This window comes from Girardinichthys multiradiatus, chromosome 5 (genome assembly GCF_021462225.1).
Source record: "Girardinichthys multiradiatus isolate DD_20200921_A chromosome 5, DD_fGirMul_XY1, whole genome shotgun sequence".
Classification (NCBI taxonomy): Eukaryota; Metazoa; Chordata; class Actinopteri; order Cyprinodontiformes; family Goodeidae; genus Girardinichthys; species Girardinichthys multiradiatus.
Genome location: NC_061798.1, coordinates 8730294 through 8744421, shown reverse-complemented (window position 1 = coordinate 8744421; position 14128 = coordinate 8730294). Strand labels below are relative to the sequence as shown.

Below are 14128 nucleotides of genomic sequence, written 5' to 3'. Positions count from 1 at the left end.
CAGAAGAAGAGCTATTTTGAAATGCCAGTTTTAGATATTATATTTATACACTTATATTTGAATAAAGGCCCCTCCTGACATTATGCTGATCAGATGTAAACTACACTACTATTGGATGCATAACCATTAAAATTTTGCATTCTAGTGGAATGCTAGCGGTACACTATGTTTTGTTGTGAAGACACACATTTCTGCCATAGTTCCACCTTGTGGTAGGAAATGAATCTTCCTTTCACACACCTTATCCAGTTTAGAATAAAATCTACATCTACTTGTGTTCATCACATAATGTGGCATACACTGGCAGGGCAGGACTTCACCTCAATGCTTCCCACTTTTACACTGTTACCATTCACTGCGTTCAAGTGTCTTTCTTTATCCATCTTTCCATCTCATTCAGGTGGTTGTTAGTGGAAGAAGCCAGTGGAAAAGAGAAACCAAAGTCTGTACTTCAGTTAACTTGATCAAAGCATGCAAGAACCCTGAGGAACTAGGTAGGCCACTACTTGATGCTCTGAGGGTTTTGTGTATATATTTTTACTATTTCAGATGGAATTTAAGTTTGGATTTTGAACATTGCAGTAAAGTGCAAAAGCCTTGCGTTTTACCCCATTTGCCTTATTTATCTCCTTCCAAGCAAGTTTTTTGTTTTCTGATCAAGTGGTCTGAAACAATGATTCTTCAGGCTTTCTGAACGTCTTCAAATATTTTGCATGGCACCTTGGCATCTTTTTCACTCATTTTCAGTCCATTTCAAAAAATGTATTTAAGTTTAAGCCATTTAACTGATTGAATTGTTTAGACACAATAAAGGCATTTAAAGCTAAGAGATGAACCTCGGCTGGCTCATAATAACAGAGCACTTGGCAAAGAATGAAATTAGATCATTTGTAACCAGCAGTCTGCCAAAAAAACAAAAACACAATTTGTTTGAATTTCCCCAATTGAATCTGTAACAAATATTAAAGATACCACAGTTGGACACTTTAAAATGGTATTTTTATACCAACAAGCGGATTTCCAGAGAGCCTCAATTTGTGTTCATACCAGCACTATTTCTGGCTGCCTGGTGCCATTGTGGAAGCTAAAGGAGCGCCCTCCTTCCCTGTTGTTAGAATAACTAGTTGATAAGATGGGAACTTGTTTGGCTCGATGGGACTAATTAATGAAATCATATCAGCTGATGTTACTCCATAATGGGCAAAACTGGAGAAATGCAAAATATGCTGCACACTAAGCGCTTAAAAAATACTGTTACGTTTTATTGTTTTTAATTTTATATTCTTGCTTTGATTTTTGTATTAAAATCAAAATAACCAGAAATAGATGTTTTAGATAATATTATAAATTTAATAATTACTATGTCATTATGTTTGCAGCCATAGCGATAATTTTTGGGTTAATCAAAGTTTTTATATATTTGTCACTTTTTCACATATCTGTACAAACAACGCTTTGGTGTGTGAAACTGCTGTCAGAGGAGGAAGTGTGCTAAATGTTTTTATAAATCTGTCAGATTCAAAGATGGAGTGCCTGCAGCTCACCATGACTGAGGTTCTGAAGAGACAGAACTGCAAAAGCAAGAAGAGCTACAATCAGGTAAGCCTGACGTGACATCAGCCCATCTTGGTGGTTTGTGGTTTCAACGCCGGCGCGGCAACGTGTCGCACACGGCACTGCAGCGCATAGCCTTCAAAGGCCCAGATCTGAATGCTACTTTGATAGCATCGGCTTGCTCCAATTTCACGAATAAAAACACGTATGAGAACCGTTTTTCACACTGACGGCTTGATAGAGCAACAAGCCACAACAGACGATGTTTGTTTTTGTGTTTTGGCAGAAATCGTCTTTGCTCAACATTACAGCTCTCTCTCAGCGAACTTTAACAGTTTTCTCCATTCTTAAAATAAAGTGCATAGGGCCTGTTTAAATTTCTTGGAACGAACCAAAGTACAATAACTCTTTATGTTATTTTGCAACATGACAATGTATTCGTACCTCTTAAAGTTTTTCACATTTTGTCGTATTAAAACCACAATTTTCAGTGTATTTTACTGAGATTTGTTTTGGACAGTCCATCACAAATTTGTGCGCAATTGGGAAGTGGAACAAAAATAAAAGATGGCTATCAATTTTTTTTTTTCATATAAGTAATTAAGTAAGTGAGACAGGCATTTCAGAATCAGAATCAGAATCAGAAAAGCTTTATTGCCAAGTACGTTTTTGGACATACAAGGAATTTGTTTTGGCGTAGTCGGTGCAATACAGTACAAATTAAACAGTACAAACATATCTACAATATAATATAAATATAAGTGCACAGTTTTAAGTGAGTGAGAGTAAATATAGAGCATTTGGAATCAGTCCCCTTTACTCTGATTACCCCTAAATAAAATCTAATCTATTGGCTTCTACAAAAAGCATCATGCAGACCAAGGAAAACAGCAGACAGGTCAGCGCTAAGGTTGTGGAGACGTTTAAAGCAGGGTCAGGTTATGAAACAATATCCCAAGTTTTGAGCATCTTACAGAGCTCTGTTCAAACTATTGTTCAGAATGTATGACGTACTTGCAAGACTCAGACATGGACATCAAACTAAGCGGACAGCCGGACTAAGACAGCTTTAATCAGAGAAGCAGCCAAGGTCCCCATGGCAACTCTGACGGAGCTGTAGAAATGGATGCTTTTCCAAGCTGACTGAGCTTGATCTATTTTGCAAAGTTTAGATGTGCAAACCTTTTAGTTGTTTAATTTATGTGTATCAAAGTAAAGAAGATTTAATGAACTCTACATTTATCAGATTTTTTGTTTTTTGAAAGTTTTATAGATCCATGTATCCTTTTCCTTCCACTGTGCAGTTATTCACTACTTTGTATTCTGTCACCTAAAATCCAAATAAACAACATTAAAGTATGTGGGTGTAATATGCCAAAATGTGCAAAAGGTGAAAGTCTTTAAATGCTAACTAACCATAACTAATTATTACCATTGTTGTGCTCATGTTTGTAGCAGCTCACTGTGACTGAGGTGAAGGTGGACAAGGTGCAGGTCAGTGGAGCTGGAAACACAACTTTTGCTGTATGCCTGGACCAGGATGAAAAAAAGATACTGCAAAGTGTCACCAGGTATGGAATCAAATGAGATGTGGAAAGATCTAACCATTACCGCTAGGAAGTTGGTTTTATGAGCCTCATTTTATCCACCACCACAATCTCGTCGTATTTTCCTTTTAAGTCTGCAGTTTGTCATCTTCAGGCTCACAATCAAGTGTTTTCTCTCACCCATGTGTGTCCTCCTGTTTCATCCAGATGTGAAATATCTGTGTGCTACAAACCTGACAGCTCTACTGACTGGAGGCTAAGAAAATCCCAGGCTTCTGCTCAGATCCAGCCTCTTAACCCCACCTTCTGCTCCCTGCTCTGCCTGCCTATTGTAACCTTCAGCGGGGCTCTACCCTGAGAACGTTCACCACCGGTTTCGGTGGATTCGATCAGAAAGATCTTCAGCACTGTTATTCATTGTATACTTTGCACACACTGCAGAAGAAAAAACACAAAGAACTTCTCATTGTCTGTGCCGGTTTTCTTGAAGGTAGTTTGGTTCATTTCAACATGGCGGACGCTGAATGCAGGTTTTGGAAACTAGGCATCTGCACACTGAACTCCAGACTCTGTTGTCTTCTGATCAGATCAGTACTCTTAACTCGCATGAAACCAAGACCGTCTGGAGACGGGATTCATTTTATCTGTGCAATGCAGACCTTCGCTGTTATGAAGAGATCTTTTCAAGTTTCACTTTTTAGGTTTCAGTTCCTTTTTTTTGTATGTTTGTTGACAAAACTGACTTCACCCACAGTTACAATAGAATGTATAATGGTTGATCAGGGTAAATATTCAAAGTTTTATGTAAACATATCATTTGCACTGGCATTACCTTGACAGCATGTTTTGGTAAATCAGTCCCACAGACAGAAAGATAGGATAATGTATTTTTTATCAATCAAACCCACGACAGTCGATTCTGAACTATTGTGAAAGCACACTATAGATGTATAACGTGTAAATATTATGCCCTTAAGATATTTCACGTACTATAACTTTTACTCAACGCCATAATGTTTTTATGTGTATCATGTAATCTGATTATATTTCTCCCAAGGAGTTACAGTTTTTAACCGCACCACCAGGGGTCTCTGTTGGCTTTTCAAATAACCTCCACTCCACGCCGCATATATAATCATTTGAATTTGAAACCGAACTCTCTGTAAACACTGTAATATATCATGAGAAAATCACAGTCCAACTTATTAAAACGATAAAATGATCAAGAATAGAGGTGGATATTATGGTGCTGTAAAATGCACTCGAATGGCCATCTTCCTATGTAACTGATTATCTGCACTTTCTAAAAATGTAAAACAATATGTACCAATAAAATATATTTTGTAGTTTGTCGTTTTTTGTTTTTTTTATATTGAAAAATATTTGATTTATTTGTGAGTGATACTACACCCAGCATAATCTATTTTATCTCTACAATGTACAGTGGGTATAAAGACAATTATTAATCATTTCAGAATGTTTTCCCAAAATGTTTTCCCCCAGTTATGACCCAGTAGGGTCATAACTGGCCCCTCAGAGACAGGCAATGGGCTTCCAGTATGATTTTTATGTGCTATATGAGTATCAGCAGTTATTAGAGCTAGAAATATGCCACCTTTTTGTGTGGTGGTTCGGGATTAATTTACAATGATAGTCAACAAGGGGTTAAACTAATACTTTAAGCTCCTTTTGATTCAGTTCTAGTATTCAGTGTTTTTGGGTTCACACCAGCCATCAATTATTGTGCATGCGTTGAACTTAAAATGAAGTTGAAGTATTTTAGTAGAGTTTCTGAACAGTTTGTTAGCCTCATAGCACTGCCTAACAATTGGTTTATTTGTATCCTTTAGTTAAGGCTGTTTGCAAAGGGTTAGCAAGAGGGAAAACCATTTTGTTCTGCAAAGGTATCAGTCAGGAGATGAGGACAATAAAAAACTACCCCCACAGCATTAAATATAAACCAAGGCACAGTCAAGACAGTCATCAATGATTGAACAAAATATGGATCAACAGTAACATTACTAAAATTGGAAATTTTTCCAAAATTGATTAAAAACATAAAAGATGAAAACAAAGACTAGCAAGTGCCTGACAGCAATACAGAAGGTTTCTGGTTGGCACTGGTTTTCACCTGTATGTGATGAGCATCTCCTGTAGTCTCCATGTGTATGAGCTAGGGCTTTGGTTCATAGAAGTCTTTCCCTCCAAAGAAAACACCCCAAAGCCTTATGGGAGAATGTGTTCTCTCTGATTAACTTTTAACTGAAATTTCTGATTGTAATTTGACCCAAAAACAACAGAGAACATCACCAATGGAGAACCATACATTGGAATATGGTGGTGGCAACGCCATGTCCTGGGGCTATTTTTCTTAAGACGAAGCTAGACTTTTTGTCAAGGATAAAGTCATGAACAGCCCTTAATACCTGTCAGTTTTGATTCAAAACATTCTTCTAGTCAAGAATGACTTTACTCAAAGAAAATTCAAGTTGTGGAATGGCTGAGTCACATTTCTAAAATACACCTGATGGGAAATCTTTCAGGTCATCTGAAGAGGGCTGTAAACAACAGATGTCTTCACAATCTGATAGATTTGGAGAACCTTTGCAAGGCAGAGTGGGTAAATATGTCAGATCAAAAGTATGATTTTTAAAGGAGCACTACAAAAGGAAACAGAATGCAGAAATTAAATCAAAAGGTGCTTCAATAAGTTATTAGTTTAAGGGTGTTTTACATACAGTCAAAATGTTCACCATTCTCAACAGTCATAGGAAAAAACGGATTTCTGTTTCACTGTCAGCCCTGAAATTTTGGTCCACATTCTTAACATCGCTTCACTTGATTGGAGCTTGGAGCCAGATGGCCTCATATTTTTTGACTCTAAAATTCTTTGATATAGGAAGGAGTTCATAATTGACTCAAAGGTACTAATTTCCGAGGCGTCAAAACAAACATCTCCTTCAACCCGTGCTTGACAGTTTGTAAGGGATGCTTGTGCTGAAATGCTGTTTGGTTTTCACCGAACATTGTGCTGTGCATAATGGCCTAACATCCAGAAAACTTCTAACCTCTAAGCCAGGAAACTGCCAACACTCCTGCTTTTCTAGATGTGTTCACATACGATCATTCATGTAATCAAATGTGTTTGAACAACAGTGCCTGGCTACTAATTTCTCTCTTAAATCCAGTGGAACTAGTATTTCCCATTCAGTATCCGTATTGACAAAAATGGAAACTTTTACCCATATTGTAATCCTGTGACAAGTCTAAACCAATCAATAAGCCAAACAGTATGTTTGTTTGGTCTGGGATGTTTAAGGTTCCCAAAAAGATCATTATGTCTGAACTAGAAACACAATCAATAGATAGATATGAGAAAATAGACATTCACTTGGAGGACTTCATTAATATATTCTAAAAGTAGCTTAACCCACTCACATCAGTAATCTTTATATACTTTTGGCTTTCAGGAAAATAATGAACCGAGATAATGTGCTGCAGTGTGGTAAATCCTTTGCATTTCCGCTTCTGCTTTTATATGGGTTTTGTACTCATTTTTCGGTTTCCACAGAGATGCATTAGCAGCGGCTGTACTTCCTTGTGGTAGGCTATAGGTGCCACTATATTTTAAGTGAAATCTGTAAAAATAAGTCTAAAATACCTCAGTACCCTGCATATACATGAAAATATCTACTTTTTATCAGTGTTAATTGGGTTATATTGGGACTGCGTGTAATTCACTCACCACTGATATTCTGCATGCAGCAGAATCTAAAAGGCATACATATATAGTATTGGCTCACTGGGGGGATGCTGCTAACTCGCTAAGCTTTATCATTTGTTTCTAAAGTTTACTGAAGCGCTAAGGTCATTCTAGCATGTTTACTATGTTTTGATTGGACATGTTGATAGTTCAGCTTGTAAAAAATCCAGAAATGCTCAGTGTTTGGTGTCGTTACTGAACGTTTGCCTCTATGTAACAATTACACATTCCAGTTCCAGTTTATCATGTGTAGGCAAAAAGCTTTGGAAAAGGATGTTGTCCTGCTTCTCACTTTTACCACCATCCTCACCATCAAAATGCTCTTCGAAACCACAGATTTGACTATTTTAAAACAGTGATGAGAACCTTGAGACCTATCAGATTAGGAAATACAACATGCTATGAAGTTCCACAAAATACATTTCTTCACTAAATAAATCCATTAGCGACAAAACGCGTTGGGATAAAGGAGTATTTAAGAATAGTAATAGCAGTTCATTTTGCTCAGTGATTTGATTGGCTGTCGCCTTGTGGTGGGGCGTGGTTTGCTCTCAGCTACTTGTCACCCTGACAGTCGAGTACAGATGAGCAGAGCAAAGAGTGACGGACAGTCATCTCTGCTCTAACAGAGGGCTACTATTAAACAAATGGAGTTTCAGCAGCTTCACTTTAGGTAAGTGTTCCTAAACTTACCTGAAGTCTCACTTAAGGCATGCTTTTGTCTTTACAAAACAGTTGAGCGCCAACGTTTTTCCCAAAATATAAATTTTAGCTGCTCAAGGGGAGAATACACTTTATGCTAGTCTTTAACTGAAAAATGTGCTCCGCTTTCTTTTGATAAGTTTGAATGTTCGTCGAATTTTGACCTGTTTTACTGTCATTCATTTATGTTATCTCATTCCTGTCTGTCTTTACGCCTGGAAGGTGAAATTTTAATCTTGATAGCAGGGTAACTAACTTTATTGAAGCAGTAACCGCACCTCGCAGATAAAACCTAACAGTAGTTTACAGCAGTGTCTGAATGAATACCTCGGCAGAGATGCAATCGCCTCGGCTCGTGTTAGACAGATGCCTCCTGCCCTCACCGTTTTGCTAGGGCTCTATAACTCAGGCTAGTGCAAAAAAAAAAAAAAAAAAAATTTAAAAATCAACTTGACACGGGAAGAAACGGACGGAGGGTTTATTTTTTCCCTCCCCAGATAATAAGAGTTTGATAAGAGTCCGTGGTCTCACGAAATCTCCAGCGGCTCTCTGTTGTGTCTGAGTGCACCGCTGGATCTCCTCCAGCTCCCTTGTTGTAGATCTGAGCCTGCTGGTGCCGCTTAGGAGATTGAGGGGATGCAGGATAACCCTACGTGTGCAAGTGGTGTGTTTGTTCGTGGTTCCTTCATGGTGAGCTGTAAGTGTAATGCTCACTGCATACATCCTGCCAAATTGACTACTACTAATTTATCAGTGACATCTGGTTCCACTGATGTCAGCCTATTGGGTGAGGCTCATTGATCTGAGATGAGAATGCCATGACATGACCTCCATAAAATGTAATTGTTGTTACAAGAGTCTATTCTTGGAAATGGTTTAATGGGAAAACATGTAAAAGATTTACTAACATTTAAATACATTAGTTAAACTCAGTGACTAAATTGATTTTAGTTGACATGTCAAGTGTAAGCTCAGCTGTAAAGTTATCTTACTGTAATAAACTCCCACTGACCGGTAGTAAATAACTCCAATGCGAATTTTTCCTAGATCTAGTAACACGTGAGGAGAGCTTGCAGCAAATGCAAAATATGTTAGTTGATGGCACAGGTATGGCAAAAACAGGTTCAGAGACATCCCAACACCCAAAGCTAAGCAAATAATACGGGTAATGAGCTTGTCAGTGATCACAAAGGCAATGCCATGTTCATGGAGCTTAACGCCACATAAAATATTATTCATTTTCTCCCATCTTCTTCATGCCTTACTTTCTGCGATAACAAGGAAGATCACAGACCTTTTACAATGACCAAATGGAGCTAAAGGAAACCTTTTTGTTTTTTCAATAAAAATGTCTTACTGTAACCTTTTAAGCTTTTTTATTGGCTGTCCAAATTTAATCAGCTACAGCCTTTTTTCAGAACACAAATTTGTTTTTAATGCTTTAAATGTTTCACATTTTTATCATGATACAACCACTATCATTAATGTATTTTATTGCTATTTTATGTGACAGAATGACACAAGGTGGGGCATAATTTTGACGTTTATCCCAATATCCCAACATAAAAACCCATTCAACCAATTGCCTTCAGAGACCTTTAGTGAACAAACCATGAACAAGGAACATAATAGCCAGGCCAGGGATACAAATGTGGAAAACTAATAAAGCTGGCTTAAGATATAAACTATATCCCAATGATTGGATGTTTTACAAAGCACTGTTCAATTCCTTATCTGTAAATATCAAGAGCATGACACAATTTCAGGGCTACCAAGACATGGTGGTTCCTCCAAGCCAGACAGATCAGGTCAGAAGAGCAATACTCAAAGAAGTATTCAAGAGGGCCATGGTGACTTTGGAGGAGGTGCAGAGATCCACAGTGCAGTTTGGAGAATCTGTTAACAAGGCAGCTACTTGGTATGTACTCAGTCAGTAGGAGTCCAGTTTAATGTTTTTCAGCAGCCCATGTTTGGCATACAGCAGTTGTTGGATAGAGGCACTTTAGTCAGATAGAACCAAAACTGGACTTTCTGCAACATTGACAACACCATATGTGAAGTTAAAAACAAAATGAAAAAAGAGAACCCATAAACACATTATCAACACAGTGAAACATGGTGGTGGAAGCATCATTCTGTGGCAAAGCTTTTGTTAAACTCGAACAAGGTAGCTGGTCAGAGTTGAGGGGAAAATGATTGGAGCTACGAGACAATCCCTGGAAAAACCAAATTGTGAGTAGCGGCAGTAACTTGAGACAGGGGCGGAGGTTCACCTTCCAGACGGACCTTAACACCCAGAGCTACAATAAATGAACTCAGCTAACAATCTGTAGCAAGGCATGAAAATTGATGTTCACAAATGTTCTCAATCCAAACTGACTCAGGTTGAGCTATTTTGCAAAGAAAAATGGGCAAAGATTACAGGCTTATAGGCAAAGTTGGTAAACATTCCCCAAAATATTTAATATAATTGCAGCAAAAACATTTGTTCTACAAAGTATTAAATAACGGGGTCTGAGTACAGACGAGGTCTGTAGAGCTTTAGATGTTGCTCTGGGTTCCTCTCTGACTTCTTGGATGAGTTGTCGTCCTCTTGGGGTGCTCACTGGGGTTCCCTGCAGTCCCAGTCCTAGAAATGGCTTTGTAACCCTTCCAGACCAAGGACTTTGTTTCTCTTCTGTTCTTGAATTGCTTTAGACTGGGGCATGATGTTTTGCTTTTGAGATCTTTAGCCTACTTCATGTCATCAGTCAGCTTCTATTTAAGTAATTTCTGAACTATACACGTCTAAATATAATCAAATCTGACTATGGCTGGTAAAACTGAACCAGAAAAAAATGTGGTATATCATGATTTAACAAGGGGTTAATTATCTTTTCTCCCAGTTGGTTTGAAAGCTTGTTTTCCCTCCAGAAATGACATCATCATTTGTAAACTGCAATTTTTATTCACTCAGGTTATGTTGGTCTGATATTGTTTGTCTGATGATCTAAAACATTTTAAGTCTCCGTGCTCGGCTTGTAGCTGTAGCTCATATAGTGGCTTTAATCTGTCTTCCATGAACTAGTTGTAGAATTATCATTTTAAAGTATCGCTTTAAGTCAATAATGTATAGTATGAATTCATTTGCAAACAGTTAGACTAGACACAACACAAAAGAGCATGAGTTGTACTGTAAAATTAAAATAACTAAAGTAACATAACTTTGTCCACACCCTGCAGGTTGTTTCTTAATACTAGGCTCTTGTCAGCGAACACAGCAGAAATATTTGGTCGGAAAACCTGCAACAATGCTCACATTCAAACTTTGCATTGTTGGTTGCTGCTTATTCAAAAAGGGAGTAGAGAAGGGCAGAGTTTACTTGTTCAGTTTGAGGAATCAGAAAAACTGGCTACATTTCGCGGCATAGTTCTTGTGAGCTCCTTGGAAAGCAGAGGCAGTAGCCGCATTGGGCTGTCGTAGTGATTAGAGAACTTTACATGCGCTTATGTCCACTGATATATACAAGTTTACTTCAGCAGGTTACCTGTGTCTGTGAAAAGGTAAGCGGCAAGGGTGATCAACAAGAATCTGTTCTTTGTTATAAAAAGATGGTTTCAGGCGAATAACCCAGGCTTTGTTTTCAATGACTGCGCAAGGGTTTTATTTGTTTCATATGCTCCATCATAACACACATTATTCAAGGTTATTATGAGCCAGGAAATTCTGTACAAAAAGCTTATTTGCCTGGTGCTGAACGGACTACATCATACTGTATGTGCTGGATTAGGACTGTCAATGTCAGGGAATGCATTTTGGATGGAGTACATTAAACGTTTGATTTATTATCATTAACAAGTCGAATAGATCAGATAGAAATGTGCAACAGGAACATGAATTATTTGCTTAAAGCCATAAATAGAGATTATGTATTCATGTAGTAGAGCCTTGATGTGTTTGACAGCAGTATTTAGACAGCAGAGATCAAATACAACTCAACATAAACACTGTTTTGACAGATTGGTCCCAGCTTGTCAGAATCTTCTACACAACTTTACTGTAATCAAAAGTGTGTACATTGGCAAACATGATACATACTGCTTAAAAGCTCTATAGATGTTATAGATGTTACAACCAGCTTAGGAAACTGTCGAAACATATATAAATATTGGAGAGAACTTGTTCATTCAGTGTCCTTGTAAATGGCCTGCACTTGTTTAGCAGTTTATCAAGTCCAAGGACCCCAAAGCACTTTACAATACAGTCAGTCGTCCACCCATTCATGCACACATTCACACACTGACAGAGGTACACTGAAGCCACAGCTGCCCTGAGGCAGACTAACAGAAATGGGGCCGCCACACAATCGGCGCCACCGAGCCCTCTGTCCACCATCATTAGGTAGGACGGGTGAAGTGTCTTGCCAAGGACACAACGACTGACATGGATGGAGCGTGGTTAGAACCGGTACCCCACTGTGAACCCAATGTCAGTTCATTACAAAAAAATCTTTGAGAACCCTTAAAAAACATTCAATTGGTTTAAATTAGCCAATTGTAGTGTTTGATTTTAGCAGTACTGTTTATAGAATATATTTGGTTTAAATTCAGAGATGTCCATGTAATGACTGACAGAGTAGCAAGCAAGGTACACCAGGTTAACATGGCCCAGGACAGTTTAGGTGAAATAATTGTCCTGGGCTAACGCCAGAGTTGTCTGATGTTTGATCGTACCAACTCTGAACGAATTCTGATTGAAAGAATATAGTCAGGGTTTCTTAGACATCAAGGGAGTTAGCAAAACACGGCTAAAAGGTAAATCAAGTGAGCTGTCTTTTGTCAAAATGTGTTTGTGGTGAGGTTTAATTTGTAATTTCTACAAAAATTAGAGATTAAAAATTGACCAAAAAAGTGATTAGTGCATTTTTTGTCTAAATATAAACAAAGTAAAGAAATGTGAAAGTAACAATTTATTCAAAAACACATACTCAAACCAACAATTTTCTGAAGCATGATCAATAAAAGGCAAACAACATGGAAGCCTACTGTGTTCATGAGGTTTCAAGCATACATTGTTCATGCAGGAACCCAGAGCATGCTGATGTTTGCTCAGTGTTTGCTGGGTATATTTACACGTGTATTTGTGATCTGCCAGGACAGATGTCAGTGCTGGGTATGACCACTCTCTACCCACCAGGGGTTAACTTACACCAAGTGGTGTAAGTTAACCCCTGATCTGTAGATCAAGTGGGATGATCTACTGAGCCCTCATGGATCTACTCTACCAGCAACACACACACACAACACACACACACACACACACACACACACACTTTCATTGGTCCAGAACAGCTTCCTTACATTGTCCAGTAATGTCAATACAGGAAGTCTCTTTGATTGAAACCCTCTGATGATCATACTACTACTTTGCAACTGTCTCTTTGAATCTGCAGAGGACAAACATGTTTTTAACTCTTCATCTCATACCTCATGGTAGATCGTGTATTTCCAGTTTTACTTCTTGTGATATTTATTTATCTCAAGTATTAAAAGAATAGCATCTATTACCGTCAGCCCATAAATAAGTTTAACACATATTTTCCTGTCAGGAAACCTGAGCACTGTGTCGCCATGCCTGTTGTTCTTTGGCATCCTTGGCATCTTTGAAATGGGGCAAACCTCAAAAATCTTTTCTTATATTTCCACTCAGTCCAGGTCTGGATGTCAGAGTCTGTGAATCCCATCAGTGGCAGATGCAGTGCGGTCCTCTGCAGGGGATTTCCAATCAAAGAAGCACCTATAAATACAGTTCCACCCCCTCCCACCCTCCACCTTAAAAAGCACCCTTTCTTTATTGCTCTATGAACGCACTTCCACACAGCTCTTCCTGTTTTCTGAGATGTCTGCTGCGTGCCGGAACGGAAATAAACTCCCCTGTTTTCGGTTCGGTCTCATTGTTCAGGCTGACCAGCGAGCTGCATGCTGACAGCTGTCTGTGCAGGAGAGGGAGCAGACAGATGTGCGTCAGGGGGCCAAAACGTACAACAGGAACTGGTTCACATTAACCGTAAACAGTCAACAGTCATAGGGGTAATTTGTTTCACTGGTATGTGGACTTGGCACCACTAATAGTGTTTTGACCTGTTTTTGTGTTCATTGGATGCTTTGTGGGCCGTTTAACTGATCTGACTTTGCCCACAATGAAATGTAACAAGACCTGTGGGATGAGAGGTAATGAAAGTCATACAGGTTGCTGCGTGCACTGATCCGATCATGGGAAGTTTCGCAACAAAAAGAGGAGAGAGTTAGCTTTTGGTGCTACACAGATTGCAGTGGTTAGCTGCAGTTGGGTCAAAAGGTTGGCTGGCTCTGATGCTACAGCTCTCATCACATTTTGAACTTTCTCTTACATTTGTGTGATCTCTCTTTAATCCTGTTTTTACAGCTAAAATACAGAGCTGTGTGTTGGTGCAGTAAGTCATGTGGCTTCCATGCAAAAATCTCCTCTAAATTCCTCTATTCTTTGGTTTCATATGTTTTTTTTTAGGCAGTCTTAATGCATTTCCCGGTATGTGTGAGTAAT

At 38.6% G+C, this 14128-nt stretch overlaps 2 protein-coding genes across 4 annotated transcripts in view; both read left to right on the top strand.

The window, feature by feature from the left end:
- pik3r5 (phosphoinositide-3-kinase, regulatory subunit 5) overlaps positions 1-4447 on the top strand; it is a 31649-nt gene extending 27202 nt beyond the window's left edge. For both annotated transcript variants that reach the window (XM_047364423.1, XM_047364422.1), the window contains exons 15-18: positions 401-494; positions 1517-1599; positions 3010-3125; positions 3309-4447. In XM_047364423.1, the coding sequence (XP_047220379.1) occupies positions 401-494; positions 1517-1599; positions 3010-3125; positions 3309-3459 (444 nt within the window). In that variant the 3' untranslated portion in view covers positions 3460-4447. The remainder of the gene's footprint in view (positions 1-400; positions 495-1516; positions 1600-3009; positions 3126-3308) is intronic.
- A 2975-nt stretch (positions 4448-7422) lies between these two features.
- The window catches only part of LOC124868942 (phosphoinositide 3-kinase regulatory subunit 6), a 32378-nt gene continuing 25672 nt past the window's right edge, over positions 7423-14128 (top strand). For both annotated transcript variants that reach the window (XM_047366602.1, XM_047366601.1), the window contains exon 1: positions 7423-7537. The gene's annotated coding sequence lies outside the window, so the exon portion shown is untranslated. The remainder of the gene's footprint in view (positions 7538-14128) is intronic.